General features: G+C 44.2%; 1 protein-coding gene across 2 annotated transcripts; it reads right to left on the bottom strand.

The window, feature by feature from the left end:
* Positions 1 to 1687: 1687 nt before the first annotated feature.
* On the bottom strand, positions 1688 to 12446 carry LOC109736849 (uncharacterized). Of its 2 annotated transcripts, none has more exons than XM_020296071.3 (4): positions 12174 to 12446; positions 4777 to 4962; positions 4610 to 4693; positions 1688 to 2872 (listed from the first exon to the last, which is right to left on the bottom strand). In XM_020296071.3, the coding sequence occupies exons 2-4, from the start codon at positions 4952 to 4954 to the stop codon at positions 2115 to 2117; spliced, it is 1020 nt and encodes a 339-aa protein (XP_020151660.1). In that variant the 5' UTR covers positions 4955 to 4962; positions 12174 to 12446; the 3' UTR covers positions 1688 to 2114. The 2 variants fall into 2 exon arrangements, with proteins under 2 accessions (XP_020151660.1, XP_020151666.1); XM_020296077.4 differs by having other exon boundaries at positions 4777 to 4955; positions 12174 to 12413.
* Positions 12447 to 12855: the final 409 nt, after the last annotated feature.

Raw genomic sequence — 12855 nt, 5'->3', positions numbered from 1 at the left:
AGGAAGCCCAATAGGTATTTTTATCTACAAAATCGTTTATTAATTAAACCGACTGTAGTGCCTCACATAATTAATGGTTAGGGCACCACACAAACTTCGATTCGGGCGAAATTTGAAACATAACCACACTAGAAAATTTTGAGACCACACAAATCATCCCAAATTGATCAGAGACCGTTGGAAATTTATTTAGAAAATATCTCCACTTACTAAATAAACGAGGGTCCGCATAACAGGTGATAGCAAGGCTTGTGCAAATGTTGCGAAATTTTTTGGGTACCTCCCAAATCTCACAACGAGGTCGTGTCCAGTGGTTCGGGGTGAGTCTCGAATCGCAACATCGAAGAGAAAATGGGTTTGCTTATTCCTTGTTTAAAAAATGGAAAAAATAAAATAATCAAGTTAATTATTTAATTAATGAAAACAATTTTTAATTTGGGGGAAAATCCAGGATGTCAACCCCATCTCCTGAAAATATTGGATCACACCTCGTGTCACTCTTGGCGACTTGGGCGTTGCCTCTGCGCTGACGCCACTAGAGCCCTCTCTAACATGTATCCTCCCCTCGCCGCTGCATGTGTGCCATTAGGCAAATCCTTTGCAGTGCTTGGCGCCAGGGCAACGCATTGTATTTGATCTCGGTGGCGACCACCATGGTTGCATGTTGGGAGGAGACAATAAGTCTGGTGGGCCTGCGCGGTGTGGAGATGGGAGGCACGGAGGAGGCTTTGTCGGATGCGGCAGGCCTATGTGCGGCTTCTCATCAGGGGGTATGATGGTGGGCGTGCTTGGGGGCGGGCAAAATGCTCTGGTCGGGGGGTGATCTATCGGTTGTGCGCAGTCGTGGTTGCGCTTACCGTGGGGGTGAGTCGGCAACGGCGATTTTCCTTTCGTGCTCCAGTTCTGGCCATGTCGCCCCCTGGACCGAAGGGCCTGGGTAGGGCTCTATCCGGCATGGTGGTAGTCGATGGTGGTGTGCTCTCCCGTCGGTGTTGGTCCTTGTGGTGACCATGCCGCCGCGGATTGTATTGGCCACCGACAGGTCTTCATGAGGGTTTCTCCCTCCAGATCTGGTAGTTGACTTCAGTGGAGAGATGCAAAATATGGATGACGACCTAACGCAAATGAATGGTTGTGAAGTGGGGGCAATCACAAATCACATGTAGATGTTGGGATCTACAAAAAGTGGTGACGATAACACATGAGTGACGTCCACGATAGTGCTACTCGTCTTGACGGGGTGAAAACCTAAGTCTGGCCCGAATTGGTTATACCTAACAATGACGATTTTTAAAGTCATTGTCTTGTTGAAAACATTGCTCGAATATAATGGGTTTGGTTCTTCACGGAGAGAGCCTAGATTCTGGCCTTGGATGGTTGGATCTGGTGACATCGACGCTAAGTGTCGCTACGTGTTGTTGAAGAACCTTGTCGTCCATGTAGTATCATGAAATAAGTGGTGCACATATGATCATTGTTGTATAATTTTCCTAGCCTACACATAACTTTGATCTTATATAATTTTGCTTTGTTTTCTTTTTATTTTTATTTTTCCTCGCCTACCCATAACTTTAATCTTATATAATTTTGCTATTTGTTAGTGTGTTCTTGTGCATGTGTTGGTATTGGTTGTGTGCATCCTAGTCCATGTGTGTGTCAATTGTGTTTGTATCCCTTTGATGCTCCATTTTAAGCCAATAAAATCCACTCTTTGTTGAAAAAAGTTACATAGAAATGTCAACGACCACACATTAGAAAGGAAAAAGAATATTTCTCTAAACATCACACAGAGGTGTCTGCAAACCATAAAAAGAAAAACTGTACAGCACCGTAAGTCTGGAGTATCAACTTCCCATTAATTTAGCTACCCTAGGTCCAGCAACTGAGCAAAGAAACCCTTTGTAATTCCAAGCAACAGAGGGCGGGAACTGAAGCAAACCAACCTAACAATATGGCCAAGAAAGAAAGAAACCAATCAACCTAACATTCTGCAAATATCCTAGGATGTTCGGCCTGTGCACCGACAGATTTTCCTGCAAACCAGTGGTGCAAGACCGCATGGGAACAGGGCTACAGCTGCTGCTCCTTTGGCAAACGAACATTACCAGTAGATCCTACAATATGTTCGGCACATGCGACGAGAGTTTTTCCTGCAATTCCCTGATCTGAGAACAGAGCTCGACCTTCTGCTCCTTGTAGCTGTGAAGCAAGAAGTCTTTCCCTCCGATAACTTCCTTCAGCTCACCCACCTCCCTCTTGAGCATCTCCATCCTCTCTAACTCTTCTTTCTTCCTCCCAATACCAATAAAATGCAGCTCAGGGTCACCGACGCTGCTATTGGCGTAGCCATTAGCATGCCCATTGGTGGCATCTGACTGCCAGTGTCCAACATGCAACGGCTTATCGTGAGAGAGTGCTTCGCCAACACAATGGTCTGTGATGATCTTCCTCAGATGCTGGATCTCTCGCTCAGAATCAAATATATCTCGGTTAGCAGACTCCAGCTGAGACTGCAAATTAGACGACTGGTTCTCCTGGATGGCAAGAGAGTTCTTAAGGTCAGCAATCTGAGCTTGAATCTCCATGATCATCTCATCACGTCTCTTCAGGTGCTGCCTCAGCTTCTGTATGACCTCTCTCTTGCTATAAATGTTAGATCCTGACTCTGAAACACGTGGAGAGCCAGAACTGTTTGAGTACTGAAATGGTTTACGAGGATCTTCAAGGCGGTCAGGTGATGATATCCACATGACGCCACTGTTGTCCTTGCTTGATTCTTGCACTGGTATTTTCACAAGTGGAAGCGAGGGTTCAGCTGATTTTGATGGACTTGCAGGAGGATGCTTGACTTCCACTCCACCATCTGAATGCCCTGCACATTACAATCAGCATTTAATATTTTCAACGTTTTGGAAAAGCTGTTACACCATGAAGAAAGGGTTGGGTTTCAAACGCCAAATTAAGGCGCCAAACTGTAATGATACAATGTGACCAAGGTACTTTAATTCAATCAGCATAATTGAAGAAACAACCAAGTAGGAAGATGACATCTCTGTGTCTCTAAATGCTGAACTCATGCCCAAAATTGCAACTTTGACATAAATACAATAATGCAATCATCCTGACTAATTTTGCAGACCCCGGTGCTCGACAGCCAATAGGGAAGTTGAACCTATGACAATCATAGATATTCGAGAGTAAGGAGGAAGAAAGGCGACCACCAAGGTGGGGGCGTGCAGTGCAGTGTTTGTTATGACTGCAAAGCAACACGTGAAAACAAATGGACTACTGTCATTAGGGACCTACCTAGCAGCTACACAGCTGGCGGAGAGGCTCTGAGAGTGTCCAGTATCCACCGGGATTGAGGCTTTATCTTGATACAATACTCATATGACAAAGCTAGCAATGCAACTACCCAACCCCACTAAATGTCTGTCGTTTGCAAGACAATGTACTGCACATGAAAGACAAAGGAGGGTGCAGGTTTACGATAACTTGTCAGTTGTAGTTCTGAAAATAAATTAAATATCCTTAGATTTGTAGGTTGTACTAGCCAAGAACTTGTTTGGCTGGTTAGTGGTTACAGCAGAATGATTTTGCTCTAAGTTGTACTCCCTCTGTAAACTAATATAAGTCGTTTTAGGTCACTACTTTAGTGACATAAAACGTCTTATATTTTAATTTTTTTTATGGGGAAAACGTCTTATATTAGTTAGCAGAGGGAGTACTTCTGAAAGTAAATCAAATATCCTTAGATTGGTAGATTTTACTAGCCAAATAGAACTTGTTTGGCTGGCTAATGGTTACAACACAATGATTTTGTTAAGTAGCAACCTGAAATCTGACCTGGGGACAATTCCTATCATTTCTGGATCTGTAGATTTCCGTACACTGTAGAACCTAAGGTGCTACCTCTTGACAAATTTAAAAGCCATATGTTCATAGGAACAAAGTCCATGCCATCTCACTGTTGCTCCTTGTATTGTGCTTAAGAAATTTTGTGATCCAATTATGCATTTCATCACTAATTAAGTTACAACTCTGTCACACTTAATATGATCTAACAAACTCAACTTAGCTCTCCGGTTGTATTTCTATCTTTGACAGGTAACTGACCAAGAGTTATATGGTTACCATGCGGAAATGTTAATAAAAATCCAAAACTATAAGGTAGAACTTTGTTTGCGTACATGACAAAACCACAAATTAGAAACTGCCATGCATCTAACTAGATTTTTTGCAGATATATAAAGCAACTAACAATATAGTGCCAGATCTTTGTGCCGCTACATTACACTTTGATCCAAACTAGCATACTGAAATTTCCATATTTTTATATATTATATGCAAATGTGTGTAACTTATCATCTCCGAATGGACATGAAACTGATAAGAGACCAAGATCATAATCAATGCATGGCAAAGATGACGATTTTTGATCATAACTAAGCCTTTTAGTAGACCAATATGCACTTGCTCTACTTGATGTCCTTTAGTACAGAAACTCGGAGATATAAATAAACAACTGAAACCTTGAATTTACAATTTGACTAAAGGTTCAGTGGAAAATGAGAAGCAGGCAACAGAATATACTAAGTTATAGAAGTACCTGAAATACAATAGTAGCAGCTAGTTTGGCCACGAAACCTGCATAGGTTTGAGTGCAATTCACATCCTCTAGGCCTACTTTCGGCTGCAGTTTTGCATAGTAAGCATAAAGCATATAAAGAGTACGAAAGGGGATAAAGGTTTCATCTGAAAATGGGAATATTAGACCTTTGGAAAAGCCATTCTGCTCCTTCGTATCAAACATTTGCTTTAATTTGCATCCAAGTTTGACGGAGAGAGTGCTTAGTAAAACTCCTCCGGCAACAAGAATCCAGTTTGGTCCTCCTCCTTGGAGATGATCTACTCTTCCTGCCTTCTGCATGCCCCTGTTCGTCTTAGACTTCATCCTAACTCCTAAGATAACCAGTTTATTCAGCCACATGTATAAATGCCGTAGCTTGACACATGTATGGCAATGTTTTCAGCACCACGGCTCCCATATTAGTACAGACAAGAGAATATCTAACCTACTAAAACATGTGGCATATGGGTCTCCACGGTAGCTTATTTCTCAACAACAATAACCTTCTGTGTTAAAGAAGGAAGTATAACATATGGCCTCAATGAATAAGCAGATACAACACTGAAATTTGGTGTCGTCAGAACAAACAGCGAAAGCTAAAAATACGAAGTTGAGACACTTATTTTGGGACGGAGGGAGTATGTCATTAGATTTTTCTGGCATATTATGCACTTTTTGTTATCTTTATGACATACTATGGTTGGAAACTGCAGTCAAAGTTTTGCATCAGAGATCGAAGAGGCATAACAAGACCTCATCACTCGAGATGCGATCACTGTTGAAGTGTGTATGTGGATTGCCTAGCCCTTTCAAAAAGTTTGGACTTTTGGTTGCGTTTGCTAGTGCATGAAGCTTAACATGGTATCAGGGTCTAAGGTCTTGAGTTCAAGTCCTGGCTTTCACAATTTATCAAAAAAATTCTGCTGCCCCCCTCTGTGTCCACGTATAGGCCTCTTGAGCGATACCTCTGAGTCTATTCACGTGTTGACTTCACGTGTCACATGTGAGAGGGGGTGTTGATGTGGATTGCCTAGCCCTTTCCACAAGTTTGGACTTTTGGATGAGTTGGCTAGTGAATGAAGCTTAACAATCACCTCCCACAGGTTGACGCTCTTTCCTACGGTTACGAGTATATGACCTAGGCCTGCTGTTTTGGCTCGCCTCTCCAAGCTAGCTGTGTCCAGTTCAGAGGTTTTTATTTTTCCTATTTTGGTTCTTGTTGTTCTCGTCTTTCTTTGGAGAGAATTCCTTATTTGACACTCCCTTAAAATCATGTTCCTTATTTGACACTGGAAAAATTTTCTTCCCTATATGACCTATAGTCTTAATTTCTTTCCCTATATGACACTCTAGTTCATTTTGTACACGTGAAAAGACCTTTTTAACCCTGTACATAATGTGAACAGAAATATGCAGCATTGAGCCTAATTAGGGAAAATTCGTTTATGAGAGTGAGCACAGCTGAACATGTTATCTCCTCCGTTGGTCTCTTTTGGGATGCGTGTGTATTCTGTATTCCTGAGCCTGAGCGCATGCATCCAATGTATTTAGAACGTATTCAGCTGTGGGTCTAGTTTCATGCAGTATGGTTTGTGAGTGCGACGTCGATCGACATTGATCATTGACGCTCTTAGCATTGCAGAAAAGAGGAAGAAACCAAGGCGGAGACCAAGTCCACGAGTAGGTGTGTGTGGGTGAGGTGGCCACTCCGGGCTCCGGCCGCGTTGCGGTTGCTGTCCGGCCGGCTGACTCTGTCCGCCCACCCCGCCTCTTATCCAGGGGAAAATTCCTAAACGTAGTAGACTTGACCTGATCTTTTCACGTGTACAAAATGCACTAGAGTGTCATATAGGGAAAAAAAATGAAGACTAGAGATCATATAAGGAAGAAAATTTTCTCCAGTGCCAAATAAGGAACACAATTTTAAGAGAGTGTCAAATAAGGAATTCTCTCCTTTCTTTGGCATTGGGCTTCCCTGTACACAACGTATTATTTCCCCTTATATTGCATGGCAGAGCTCTTGCCTTTCACGAAAAAAAGGTTTTTGGAACAAATGAAGTAACTTCATAAGAGATTAGTTTTTTTTCACATAATGTATAGGAAATAGAGGACATAACAATACGGTATTACAGCGTTCAACCCTTGCTATAGCTATTGAGCGTGGGATCTTATTTAGGGATTGCTCAGCATCAATAACCATGATAGGTGTTAACTACACTTAACACAAAGGAATCACCTTACGGCTAAACTGTTATCTTTTGGGTCCCTACTCCAGGAACCATAAGCACGTAGCAATGCAGGATTCCAGTTTCAGTAGAATATAAGCATTCACACTGGAGAAATTTGTTCACATAGGTGTCTAGTTCCTTGTCTCCAAGCCTCAAGCCTACTCCCTCTATAAACAAATATAAGAGTGTTTAGATCACTAAAATAGTAATCTAAACGCTCTTATATTAGTTTACGGAGGGAGTACCACGGAACTAGTTGGTATAATCATTGCTAAAAGTACCACTCCCTCCGATCCATATTAATTGTCGCAGCTTTAGTACAAAGCACTACTCATAAGCCAAAGCACCATCATACGTCTGAAGAGCCTCCTCATAAGCCAAAGCCCTCTCATCATAGGCACCATGATACGTCTGAAGAGCCTCCTCATAAGCCAAAGCCCTCTCATCATAGGCACGATCAGCAGCCTCATCAGCAATCTTAGCCGCATCCTTGGCGGCCTGATTAGCATCCGTAGGAAGAACCAGTGGAGTCGGCGGAGTAGGGGCCACCGGAGGAACCGGACGTGGCGGACAGCAGACCTCGCCAGAAAGAACACCCCAGAGACGGATGCCACGCATGTGAATGCGCATGAAGCCAGCGAACTCGGTGTAGTTAGTACCATCGAAGATCACCGGACAGCGAGGGACAGCAACATAGCCCGATGCAGCAGACTTTTTTTTTTAGGAGAGACCCGAATCAGCAGAACACCGGACGGCAGGCGGGACATAAGTGGACGGCTCGGGCAAGGAGGGGTCGCCGGTGATGGAGGAGACGGCAAGCTGGAGGTCCCAGTTGTTGGCCACGAGAATCTCGGTGCAGAGGTTGGGGTCCGCCGCCCTGCACAAGGCCGAGGAGGGAGAGGGATCGGGACAGCACGCCGCTTGCGACCCAGAAACCGAGACGGATGGAACCGGTGACGAGGCCGACCCCACCGGAGACCACGTAGAAGGGGAGCGTCACTAGCCTCCACGCGATCCCGGGCTGCTGCTGCTGCGGAGCCGGGGCGGGGGGTTGGTAGGCGATGGAATCGGATTCCAGCGGAGGCGGGGGCGGCGGGGCGAGGAAGAGACGCAGCAGCGACGCCGAGGCGAAGAGAAACCGCGGCGGCGGCGGGGATGGGATCGTAGCACGAGTTGCGCGTGCGAAAAAAGACCTAAAGCTCTAATACCATGTTAGGAATAAGCAACTTATATTCCCATGAGGCCATAGGCCGATATATATACATGTACAGGTGTGGAACATATGCAGGAAACCCCTTATACAACGGGGTAAATACAAAAGGGGTACATGACCTATATTATAACTCTAACATAAACAAACCGCGCTGCTGCTAAAACTTTAGCAGTAGCGCGTACGGGCAAAAAGCGCTGCTGCTATGTCTGAACTGGGGGCACACGGCTAGCCCAACTTAGCAGTAGCGCCTATACTCGCCCAGCGTTACTGCTATTCTCCTTAGCTGTAGCGCTTTTATCTGACCAGCGCTACTACTAACCCTACCTTATCCCCCCACGCGGCCGACCCTCTCTCTCACTCACTCTCCCTCAGTCACTCTCGCCCGCGCCGATACCCGTCGTCCGTCGCCGCCGCTGCCGCCGTCCGTCCGCCACCGAGGTACTCCCTCCTTCCGTCCCTCCTCCTCCCACCGCGCCCTCCTCCCTCCGCCTCCGGCCGCCCCCTCCTCCCTCCTCCACCGGCAGCCCTCCTCCCACCGCCCCTCCCTCCTCCTCCTCCGGCCGGCCCCTCCCCCTCCTCCTCCGGCCGCCCCCTCCCCCTGCTCTCTCCTCCCTCCCTCCCTTGTCTCTGTTCTTGCAAATCGTAGGTAATTTAAATGTAGATTTTAGAATGTAGACATCGTAGACTGTAGGTTTTTTAATAGAATAATTTTTTTTGACTATTTTAGGTGTTTTGAATATAATAGAAGTAAGAAAATTTAGGGTAGAACTAGGGTAGTAGAATTTTTAGCAAGTGTTTAATAGAAATAGTTTATTTAGTAAGTGATTAATATAACTAGTTTATTTATATTAAGTGCTTAACAGAACTAGTTTATTTAGTAAGTGCTTAATAGAACTAGTTTATTTATAGTAAGTACTTAATAGAACTAGTTTATTTAGTAAGTAGTTAATAAAACTAGTTTATTTAGTAAGTAGTTAATAAAACTAGTTTATTTAGTGTTAGGATTATATATAAGATATTTTTCAAATGTTTTTGTTCATATTTTCAACCATTGAAATGCAATGACCATTGATAAGTGGCCTATGTTTTGCCGGAGTGTTGATTAATTTCCGTTCCGGCAAATTTCAGGCGCTCGATATGTCCTTTTTTTAGCAAAGGTCATGCCGGATTTTTTGGGTTTTGCCGTCGAGTTATAATCTTTGAATTTTGAACACAGGAGATGTCTGATGACGATGGGACCCCGGAGTGCGGGTACTGCTACGATGACCGGGGTGTGTGCGACAGGTTTCCTCACCTGCAAAATGATAGGTTTTTCACCGTGAAGCTGGAAGAGACCTTTGATGTTTGTACGGTACACAACGACAAGCATTTCATCGTAATTAATATCATCACTTGTGCTTCTTTTGTTCAACGTGTAATTTATGGATTTTTTTCAATTCGATTAGTACATCCCGTGCCATGCTAGACCATATGTATCGGAGAAGCTTGGTTTTGGTTTAGATGACTTTGAGAATGTGGAGACGAGGAGGGCTCACTTAAGAACTAAACATGGTTATGAGTTTCTGGTTAAGTTGTACAATGCGGTCGATCGCTCCCATTTCGGTTGCTCTAATTGGGAAGCTCTCTGCAAGGCATATGGATTTGAGGAGGGAATGCGAATAAGATTTGATATTTGTCCCGAAGATTATGATGATGATGATAATATCGACATCTGGGTGGATGTGGATATGCCTCCAGTTTTGCCTAGATGTGAGTTTGTCAAACTAATTTGTTAAGTTCGGTAATTTATGTTGTTAATTTAAAAATATTTGGTGTTCTTTCGTACAAAACTTATTTATTTATAATTGTCATCTTATTTCTTATCTTTAAGAAATACTCGGAAGGTAGTAGACAACACATACTACAGCTATGACTCCAAGCTTAATTGTGAGGAGAAAGGTTATCTTGTCTCATTCATAGAAGATGTTGAGGTCTTCAAAACAAGTCACTCTATCAGCCCAAATTATACTAGATACGTGCCACTAGTCCATAAATTGCTTGATGGTAACTTCATTGCCAAAAACTTGGTAAGATTTTGTTAATGATGGTAACTTCATTGCATACATTATTCTTAAGTAAACTACATTGCTAACTATATATGTTACTACTACGTTTTTGAACAGAGGCTCCCGAAGCAGGTTGTGCCTGACATGCTATTTACCAAAGGTGATATGCATATGGTTAGCTTACGACCAACTCCTTCGAAGACTTACCATACTGCATACTCGATTTCTTCAAATGATGAAGGCTCAAAATCAAAGAATGGAGCAAAATGATGAATGCGCACACGCAAATAATTGGAGACAAAATGAATGTGCGTAAGCCACAAGTTGGAGATAGGTTTATGTCCATTCTCCATTATGGTGAAGGACCGGTTTATCTGTTTTTTGGTATTTTAGCTAGGAGAGAGGAGTAGGTCCTAAGTATTAAGAACAATTAGTTAGTGTTGATTATATATGACTACAATGTCTTAGACTTGATGGTGATGCTGAGTAGGAGTAGTGATTATGAGTACTATGATGATGATGAGGAGTTGTTATTATAACTAGTGACCAAGTTGTTATATGATGTCTCATTGACGAAAATGATGATTATGAGGAGTTATATGACAATGATATATTATGATGATAAGTTGTTAATGATATTATTATGATGATGATGATGATGATGATGATGATGATGATGATGATGATGATGATGATGATGATGATAACTCATTATAATGTAAAAACAATCTCTAAATTGCTACTGTATGAAAAATTGTATAAAGGTGCATGAATACGACCTAAAATTAAAAATAAATAAAATACGGAATAATAGTAGTAGCGATTGTTTTCGAAAGCGCTACTAGTAATTAGCAGTAGCGATTGGTTTGGAAAGCGCTACTACTAAGTAGATATAGCAGTAGCGAGTGCCAGTAGGCGCTACTGCTAAGCTTTAGCTGTAGTGCCGTATCAGTAGCGCGCTTACCCGCGCTACTGATAGGCCAAAAACCAGCGCTACTGCTAGGCTTTTCCCTAGTAGTGTCAGACTAAAATGGAAGATGGATTTCTAAGGGATTGCCTCGTAATTTATATCGAAAAGGAGATTGCGGTTGGAATATCAACAGATGCAATTATAGATGAGTTCGATGAATCGTCATGCCGAGTGTCATTAGCTAAAACAAGTTAGTTCATCTATCTTCTGTTGTCTAGATTTTTCTTTTGGGCGATAACCAAATCGAGAAGTGTGCGCCCTTTTGCGGTTGACAATGAATGGTGGTATAATTAATGAATTATATTCTGACATTACATTTGTTTCTTTTTTCGCAAAAAAATCTGTACGAATGTGTTGTCCTCTTTAGTCGGCCCCCGCCATATAATTTTCCTAGCCCCGACACTGGTTGGTTGGCACCGTAGCCAGTCAATATGAGATGTTCTGCAGTAGCCTACTGGTGTCATGCCAGCGAGGAGCGGCAACGGCGAACGATAGTAACAAAGGGAGAAGGGACGAGGCTGCAATGCCACGAGATGGCGGCTAAAAGGCAGGTTGTGCCTTGAAAGAACAGATCGATTTCTCTAGCATTTGTTTCCGTTCTCTGGAAGGGAATTTGATAAAATGGCAGATTGCAGAATGCCACTTGCGAAGACAAACTATACACTGTAACAGATAAATGATACATTGTACTTTGCGACTTTGCTAACATATTGTATCTGCATATTTTTATACAATTTGGCTTAACGGTAAGTAATCACCAAGGAAAATGAACATACTGTAATACCCTTTTGGCATTTCATCAAAGTGATAACTCTCCTACCTGGTCGACTCACGCCAGACCTCACGCAAAGCCGACAGACGCCGGCGGCCACGCCTCCCTCGCCCGCTCCGCCAGTTAGCCCTAGCGGCAAGAGAGTTGCGGCAGGCGAACTCGGCGGCGGCTCGGCAGGCTTCACAGCGGAGTGCGGCAGGAACAGGGCGAGGCCCCCGGCGGTAGGTGCAAGGCGGGCGAGGAAGGAATTGATGGAAAACTGATGCAGAAAGTAGGGGCGGCGCAATTGGGTGGCAAATTAATGGAGAAACTCACCGAGGTACGAGCTGCGCCGAGAGGGAGCACCGCCGTCGGTCGCGTTGTTCAGTCGCGGCAAAAGTTACGGCAGACCGGAACGAGGAAGGCAGGCGGACGAGAGGTCAGGAGGAGGGCAGCGAGCCGGCCGGCGTGAGCCGCCGTAGTCGCCGGGCTCCCGTGGGGCTTGGCAGTCGTGGGTGCGGTCGGGCTCCCGTCGCGGACGCAGGGCAGGCAGAGTAGGAGAGTTTGTTCATTTCGAGTACATTGCAATAAAACATCACAATTGACGACCCTAAATTTTAAGGCCAGTAATACGCGCCGGTGCGCCGGCAGAAAGTTCGGCCGGTCGCACCGCGTCCGTACGATCCGTGTAAGTTACAGCAGCAGGATTTGCATGTAGCCTTCTCCTTCGCTAAAACTGCTTCGTTAGAAAGTTATTAAAAAAAACCCTGCTTCGTTAGAGAAACAAAAGAAAAGCCATGGCGCCCCATCGCGAGTCCTTAAGGCAGCCAGCTCGCCGGGCGTCCTCGTCACTTGCCTCAACGCCGGTCCGCCCTCGTCGCCGATGCTCGCCCTCGTAGCACCCGTCCTCGCCGGTTCTAACAATACGTCATAGCCCCTCGTAGCAAAACCGTACCGCCCGACGTCTCTGTTGTTGAAGCACCTAGCCGCCGTCGCCGCCGTACCATGTCCATCGAAA

This window comes from Aegilops tauschii, chromosome 6, assembly GCF_002575655.3.
Source record: "Aegilops tauschii subsp. strangulata cultivar AL8/78 chromosome 6, Aet v6.0, whole genome shotgun sequence".
In the NCBI taxonomy this organism is placed as follows: domain Eukaryota; kingdom Viridiplantae; phylum Streptophyta; class Magnoliopsida; order Poales; family Poaceae; genus Aegilops; species Aegilops tauschii.
Note: the sequence above shows the minus strand (reverse complement) of the source record. Positions and strands in the feature narration are given on the sequence as shown.